Below are 8,488 nucleotides of genomic sequence, written 5' to 3' on the forward strand. Positions count from 1 at the left end.
CGCAGCCCGAGAGGGCGAGCTCTGGCCGTAGGTGGCTCCTCCTCCGCCACTCCGCAGCCGCAGGTACCCGGCCGGCTGCGGTGGAACCGCCTTTGTACCCCCCCCCGGGGGCCCGCGACGGCCGCTGCGCGCCCAGGTCCATTGTTTCGCCGCTCTGTCTCTTCCGGACAGGTGCTGGCGGCGCGCGGGGCCAGCACGTGCCAGAGCCGCGGCCTGAGCGCCCCTAGGGATCCGCGGGCGCCCGCTGGAGCGTCCTCGGGCGCGCGGCGGGGGATGAAGTACTTGAAGCCGTGGTGGTCGGACGGCGGCAGCCTTTTTCACCTCACCATCCTGCTGAGCTTGGCGGAGCTCCGCCTGGACCTGGACCTAGACCTAGACCTCGACCTCTACCTGCTGTTCCCGCCGCGCACTCTGCTTGGAGATGAGCTGCTGCTCCGGAACGGCCAGACGAGCCACATCTCCGCGCTCAGTCCTTTCCCGGCCTCGGGAGGGTGGGGGCGCGCCGAACTGCTGCACCCCAAGTGCTGGGAGCGGGACCCCGCGGCGCCGCCAGAGGGCCGACTGCTCCGGGAGGTGCGCGCGCTGGGGGTCCCCTTTATCCCCAGTATCCGAGTGGACGCATGGCTGGTGCACAGCGTGGCTGCAGGCGACGCCGACGGGGCGCACGCGTTGCTCGGCGCCGCAGCCGCCTCGTCTGCCGGGGGAGTGGGTGCCGGCGTGGAAGGCGTTAGCCAGGCTGCGCCGGGTGGCGGCGGGGGTCCGCGAGCGGTTCAGAGTAGCCCGTTGGCCGCCGGGGAGGAGGAGGAGAAGGCACCCGCGGAACCGACGGCTCAAGTGTCGGACGCCGACGGACACGCGAGCGAGGTAACAGGAGAGCCGGACGCGAGCGGGTGCTGGGGGACCGTGGCCGGGAGCCCTGGTTGTGGCGGGCGGGTGGGGCGGCACGCCTGCGCACCTCCACCCGTCGCCCCCGGGCAGGTGGGGTTTGCAGGTTTGAGGATAACTGTGAGCCTCTCCTTTTTGTGAATTCGACCGAAGAAGGCTTAGTGCTGTCGCTATGGCTCTTAGGCTTTTGGGAACCAAGTGGGTGAAGTCATCAGCTAGCTTATGAGGGAGGACGGTATGCTGGAAATTTTCTGGCCCACTATCTTCGTTTAGTACCTCGTGTAAAATGACATATCTTTTTCCGGAACCGAAGGCGGCCTTGGGCTCCCGGAGGATACACGTTTCTCTTAACTGCGCTCTCAGCCCAACGCGCTCACCTCCTTCGGATATGAACCCATTGCAGTTCGTTTTTAGATGCTTCTCTGGAATGAGGGGCTATGGTCAGTGTCCACTCCGAGGCCCGCAGACAGACCGGTCTGCTCTTACCTAACGATTCTCCACACCTAACAATCCACCTCCCCCCAGAACTTGTGTAACCCCTTAGCATAAAGAACACGGGTACCCTGACAGTCATCTAGTGACTAACAAGTTTCCTTTGGTTCGTAGGTTCAAACCTTTCAGTTTAACTTCCTTTTAAAACAAAGTTCACCAGAATCTATTGACTGAAGTGTCTGGTGCTCCCAACGGCGAGTTGGTGTCTACAGACACAGGATAGCAATTTCCAAAAAATCGCCTTATCCAAAGTTCCTCCAAAGGGATCTCTGTAATTGGTCCAAACCTCAGTGTTAGCAATTGGTATTGATCCGCAAGAGTTCCCTGGACGTTGTTTTTGTGGAGTGCAATCTTATGCAAAATGGGGCCAGACTGGTTTGTTTGCTGCTCTTCAGAATTGCCCTGTTTGTGTAGGCAGTTGCCAGACGAGCTTCTCCGCCCTCTCCTAGAGGGGTCATTGTGTCCAAGTGCCGGGTGATTCAGTGTTAAACGTATCCGATCCCTGCCTCTTCCTGAGGCCGGAACTAATGGGATGGGGGTGGGGGAGTCTCGGTGGGCTCCGAACAAACGGAGGGTAGGGGTGGGTAGGTCTTTTCTGCTCGCTGCTCCAGCCTCCACCCTGGGGGGTGGTCTCACCTGAATCTCTCCCAGTTCAGGGGTGGAGCGTTCTGTGCCGCTCCCCTTCCCGATTCCGTGCCACCCAGGGATGAAACCCAGTGTTGGATGCTGTCCCAGATGGCACCCTGCCCCCATCACCGCTCAGTGCCAACCGGCCTCCGAAGTGTGCGAGGACCTGGAGGCACAGGAGGCTACTCTTCAAGGACTTCGCTCCCCCGCCCAGGCTCTCCTGGTAGATATCTCTTTAGACCAGCAAGGCTGCCATGGGGGAAAGCTCTGGGGACCTAGGCAGAGCCAGACCTTGGATGCCCTGAGCCCAGATTTCCTAAGGAAGAGGGTGAGGTTCACCCCAGGCCATTCTCCTGGTATCACCTCCTCCAGCTGACATGTGCGGACCTGCAGGACTGTGGTCGCTGCTGGGATGACCTGGTTTTGTTCATTCTGGTGATAATTAGCTGTCGAGCACCTTACAGTTTTCACAGCCAGTTCACCTGTATTGATAACACTTTTTACATGCCCCTTGTGAGGTCCACGGGCCAGGCATCCTCATATCCAATTCATACTTGGAAAATAGAGATCCAGTGAGGTTGAGGGGCTTGGCTAAACCAGCACAGTTAATTAGTACTAGAAGTGGATCTAGACTCTGAGCCCCCCTGACTCCCAGGCTGGCACATTAAGCATCTCCACTGCACTTTTGTGTGCAAGCGTGCAGCGGAATGGGCATTACCCCCATTCCTGACCGCAGCACCACTGCTCTCCACTGCTGGATTGACTTTAAGAAGCAAATTGTACCATCAGTAATGCCGAGGTTAGACTTGGAAACCATGACTCTGGAGAAAATGGGCAGAAAAAACAAAACAGCTCTGGTTTTTGCGATCAGCAAACCTGGGTGTGGGGGCATCACATAATAATGTGCCCTCATATGGACTACCTTACTCCCTCCAGGCCTCAGTGTCTCATCTGTTGAGTGGGAGAGTAATGCTTCCCTCGGGTGCCGTGCCCATTAAGTGGGAAAAGCATGTGTGAAGTGCCAGCCTAGTGCCTGGGATATGATTGTTTTCTTCTTTTGCCCCCATCCTCAACACACCCTCCTTAACCGGTCCCCACTCAACATTTTGTCTTGTTTGTCTCTGTGTCTAGCTTGATTGGTTGTCTGTTAAGGAGGTGGGGTGGGTTGGAGCCAGACTGCCTGGTTTGGGATCCCAGTTACACCATGCATTGCTCTGTAACCTTGGGCCATTTCTGAATCTATCTGTGCTTTATTCTCACCTGCACAATAGGAATAATATAGGTGCCTACTGCAGGGGGTTGTTGTGAGAATTAAACGATTCATACCATGGAATAGGCTTAGAACTGTGCCTGTCCCGTCTTAAATGCTCAAGGTTAACTTCAAAGAGAGGGAGTGCTGTGACATAAGAACATCTTAAGTTTGTTACAGATAATTCTGATGGCTTACATTTGAGTTGTAGGAGATTCTGGTTTTATAGTATAACTTTCCATAATTTTTGTACATGTGCAAAGATATTTTGGAGTAGGGGATTTTCCAAGTATCAAAAGAAGTACAGTTTTGGTTTCATTTCTTAGTGAGGCTAATCATTAGTTGCAAACAGAATGTGGAATTCCCCAGGGCAGACAAGCTTCCCTTCCTGACCACAACCATTCTCTCACAACTTATAAGGCACATGTTCTTCAAAGTCATGTACTGGTTAAACAAAGAAATCAACAGTAGTTGTGGAATTGAATGTGTGAGCATATTTGAAGATGGGGTGCCTACTTAACAGCCAGCAGCCGTGTTTCAGAGAGCTGTTGCCACTTTACAGTTGAGAGGGCTTGTGGTCATCTTGATGTGGTTTCATGCCGTGGGACAGATGGGGACCTTCTGCCCGGTGAGGGGTCCAGCAGGACCTCTGACCTTTGGAGTTGGTTTCTTGAGGTCACAGGAAGAATCTGATACAGTCAATATTTGCTTCTAAGAGTATATAAAGGGAAGAGAAAGCAGGTTGTTAAAGTGATTGTTAAAGTGAAAGTTGGTTTTTGTTTCAAAATCAAAGATAGTCCCTGATGCCTGGGCAGTTGGAGATAGATGAAATTTCAAACACTTGCCTGTTTTCAACTTACAACCATGATACAGAAATAGTCTTTTGTGTAATGATATGCATTGCAGTACAACGTTTCACAGTAGACTTTTTACTTACTAAAATATGCAGTGAAGATGCACCTATGATCTCATGGGAAAGAAGAGCATGGGTCACTGTATTCGTGTTGTTGCTGTTTAGTTGCTCAGTCGTGTCCGACTCTTTGCTGCCCTATGGACTGTAGCCCGCCAGGCTCCTATGTCCATGGGATTTCCTAGAATACTGGAGTAGGTTGCCATTTCCTCCTTCAGGGGATCTTCCTGACCCAGGGATTGAGCCTGTGTCTCCTGCATTGGCAGAGGGATTCTTTGCCACTGAGCCACCTGGGAAGCCTATTAGTGTCCTAGGGCTGCTGCGACACAGTAACGTGAACCAGGCGACTTAACAGAAATGTACTGTCTCACAGTTCTGGAGGGAAAAAGGTGGAGAGAGGGTCTCAGCAGTTCTGAGGTTCCAGGCTGTGATGGTGAGGCTGAAAGTTGTGAGGGAGAGGTTCTGGGAGTTTCCAGGCCTCGCTCCTGGTTTCTGGTCATTTGCTGGCAGTCTTCGACGGCCCTTGCTTTTTACTGCATCAGCCCAGTCTCTGCCTTCTTCACATGGCACTGTCCCTGTACGCATGCCTGTAGCCAGATTTCCCTCTTTATAGGACACCAGTCATATAGGATTAGGGGCCCACCTTCTCATCCTAACCAATTACATCAGCAATGGCTCAGTTTCCAAATAAGGCCACATTCTGGGGTACTGAGGGTTATGACTTTGAACACATCAATTTTGAGGGACTCAGTTCAATCTGTTATGCTGTCACCATCTCCCCTTTCTGGGAACTCTTGGGGGTGTTCCACTTGCTTACCAACTAGGTACCAGTTGTTGAAAGTCCACGGTGTCTAGAAGCAGCTGGACTACATGTGGGACCATTTGCAGCAGGACTTGGTATAAGTTCTTGAGCAAAGCTGGTTTTTGGCTGGCTTGTTGTGCCACAACCCCAAGGAACCCCAGACTTCTTCCAGTCAGCCTTTGACCTAAAGTGGTAGGTTACAGAGACATCATCCCTCCAGTGTCTGAGTCTCCCCTCGCTTGCCCTACTTCTCGGCTTCACTCAGAATTGGAGCGCAGGGCCCAGGCCTGCCCTATGGGCAGACTCAGGCAGGCTGCTCTCGTGGTCAGTGTGCTGGCCCTGGAGCTTCACTGCTGACTGGTTATATGATCCGAAGCACACTTGTTAACCTCCCTGTGCCTTGGTTCCCTTATCTGTGAAATGGGTTGGTAAGAGTCCCTTCAGGAGGATTAAAGAGATCACATGCGTTCTTTGGGATTGGCACTTGGTAAGCCCTCCATGTTAGCAGCTGCTGTTAACTCAGCGGGGGCAGGAGGCGCTCCAGTGCCCCTTCCTAACTTATCCCTCTGTGCTTTGTTGCCACATACAGGTCTCCAGAGCATGCCTTGTTCTTTCCCGTTTTCATCTGGGAAGCCCCCCGGGGGTCCTCATTGCCTACCAGTTTGCTATTTTGTTGTTCAAGGCTCCCCATCTGATGCAGCTCCCTGTTCTGAGTTCATCTCTCCAGCTGGCCCACACCTGTAGCCTACTTGGCTACTTTGACTTTCTCCCTTCCTCTTCCCCAAATAGCCGGTTCTTTCCTGCCTTTGACTCGGTTACCTTTGCCCAGAATGTGTCCTTTCATTTCTTTCAAGTCTTTTACTGTTAAGTTCTCACTCCTCTCCACTATTACCTCAAGCATTTCCTGTTCTTTCCTTTGTGCCCTACTGCATTTTGTGACATTTCTTCTATGGGACTTGTGTTCTCTACTTTGAACTGCAGCGCCTTAAGTGTGGAAACTGAGTCTTCACTCTAATGTGCAAGTGGCACCCAGGGACAGGATTAGGAGCAGAAGCCCGTTCAATCAGCCTGTGTTGAGCTCCTCATTCATCCTCCACGTTGACTCTGCAGAGCTTCTCGGGTGCTGAGAGCTCACGTGTCTTGAGACCTTCCAGGCCAGAGTTCCAACTGCAAATATACGAAATATATGAAATCCTGATGGGCTATCTGATCGCTTAATGCCGATTTGAGTGGATGGGGCAGTGGAAAGCAGACTTTCAGGTTGGCATATAATTAATCAGGAGGTGAAACTCAGGATTGCTTAAAGTATGATCTTGCCCAGAATAGACAGGTTACTGTTCTTAAGTGCTGAGGTAGACTATGCGGCCCCCCACCCACTAAAAAATTGAAACAAAAACAAGCTTCTCACATTTGTGGTAGCCTTTCGATATGAATAGTTTGTTCTCAAAATCTAATTAAAGATGTTCAGTGATATTCAAATACACTTCTGGGCAGCTGAAGCAGGCTGAGGCTCCAGTACATACCTGGGTGGTTTTTGGTTGAGTTGCAGGTGGTGGTTGGCAGATCATGGTCAGTGTTGTAGAGGCAAGGAAGGCATGGCCTTCTGTGATTGGGTGCAACTGGATTCCCTGGCATTAGCCAGGGTTCTCCAGAGAACAGAGTCAGAGTGTGTATGTGCGTGTGTGTGTGTGTGTGTGTGTGTGCGTGCGTACATGCATGTGTGCTAAGTAGCTCCAGTCATGACCAACTCTTTGTGGCCCCATGGACTGTAGCCCACCAGGCTCCTCTGTCCATGGGATCTTCAGGCAAGAATACTGGAGTGGGTTACTATGTCCTCCTCCAGGCGATCTTCCCAACCAAGGGATCAAACCCATGTTTCCTGATGCAGATTTGAGGCAAAATTTCTTCCCCAGGGAGACCTTAGTTTTGTTCCATTTTGCCCTGAAAGACTTTCAGTTGATTGGATGAGGCCCACTTGGATTATCAAAGACACTCTCTTTTACTCAGTCACCTGGTTGGGGGCCACTGTTACCCACATCTGCACAGTACCTCAGTACCTTCACAGCAACACTAGGTTAGCATCTGATGGAATTCTGAGTCCTGTAGCCTGGCCACACTGACATGTAAAACCAGTCATCACTCCATCCCAGCTCCATCTCTTCCTGGGCAACCTCCATGAGGCTTGGTGTCCAAATTGTAAAAGGTGAATATTAACTTCTTTCTGGGAAAGTTCCTTCAGCATTAAATCATACTCTATGTTAAAGGGCTAGTGCAGGTTTTGGCATAGTAATAGATATTCAGCGAGTGATTTGCTGTCATTGCTCCAGAGCTGGGGAATGTCGAACTCCCAGGAAACCCCTGACATATGGAGGAAATGGCAGATGACTACGAGGTCTTGCAGGAGGCCTTGGGCTTGTTGAGGAGGCAGAACCCTTAAGGCTCATCTGGAAAAAGAGCTGCTTAGCCTTACTTTAGAGCTGGGTTTCTCATCCCAGTGACTGTGTCAAATTACCCGGTTGTTTGATACAATGTAAATTTCAGGGCCCACCTGAGACTGGCTGAATCAGAGCCTCTCAGATGGGGCTTGGGATAGGTCTGCAGTTTCTCAGACTTCCACATGATTCTTCTGCCACCCCATGTTGATCTTAGCCATGGTGTTACTGCCTCAGGACTTTTTGATGCCCAGCAATGTAGAAATGGAGGGCAGAGGCGGGTGGGCGGGGGACGGTGCCTGGTTGAAAACTATCCTTCTGAATTTAAAGCCCAAAAGAGCTCGTAGACTGAGCCAAAGTTACCTGCTTGAGCAGCAGGACCTGGGCTAGAGCCCTGGTTTGCCAGATGTTGTTTTAAAGTTAAAGCCTGACCTGTCTAGTTCCTTGCTGGGGATGAGGAACTAACTTGCAAAAATAACTAATAATGAATGCAGAACTAACTTGCAAATACATACAGTTCAAAATTAACTCATGCTTAAGTTCTAGAATAGGTGAAGCTAGGGTACAAATATGAGAACTTTCTGGGAGTGTCTGAGAACTTTAAATATTCTCTTTCACAGTTGAGGTACAAGTTAAATGAGTGCCTGCATTTGTCAGAATTGTGCAGTTAAGGTTTATACAGTTCTGGCCAGGTATACCCTACCTAAAAACTATGAGAGAGTGATTGAGTAGTGTGGAGGGGAAGGGTGGTGGGATTAGTGATGTAAGAACAACAGGTAAGGGACTTGCCTGGTGGCCCAGTGGTTAAGACCGCGCTTCCAATGCAGGGGGCTTGGGTTCGATCCCCAGTCTCTTCGTGGTCTCAATCCCTGGTTGGGAATTAAGATCCCATACCTCAGGGTGTAGCCAAAAAACAAAACCAAAAAGGAATAGCAGAAGATTGTTGATAATTTTTGAAACTGGATGATGGGTTCATGGAGGGCTTGCTATATTGTATTCTGTTTATTTTGTGTGTTTGAAATTTTCCAGTGTGAAGAAAATACAAAAACCTCATGCATGTTGAAGGCCACTTGGCCTGTCCTGCCTGCTGG

At 51.0% G+C, this 8,488-nt stretch overlaps 1 protein-coding gene across 1 annotated transcript in view; it reads left to right on the plus strand.

Annotated features, from left to right (window-relative positions):
• Positions 1 to 6: 6 nt before the first annotated feature.
• Positions 7 to 8,488, plus strand: part of NFE2L3 (nuclear factor, erythroid 2-like 3) — a 34,708-nt gene continuing 26,226 nt past the window's right edge. The window contains exon 1 of the mRNA XM_010855383.1: positions 7 to 864. Coding sequence (XP_010853685.1) covers positions 274 to 864 — 591 coding nt within the window. The 5' untranslated portion in view covers positions 7 to 273. The remainder of the gene's footprint in view (positions 865 to 8,488) is intronic.

This window comes from Bison bison, unplaced genomic scaffold (assembly GCF_000754665.1).
Source record: "Bison bison bison isolate TAMUID 2011002044 unplaced genomic scaffold, Bison_UMD1.0 scf7180017864364, whole genome shotgun sequence".
NCBI lineage: Eukaryota > Metazoa > Chordata > Mammalia > Artiodactyla > Bovidae > Bison > Bison bison.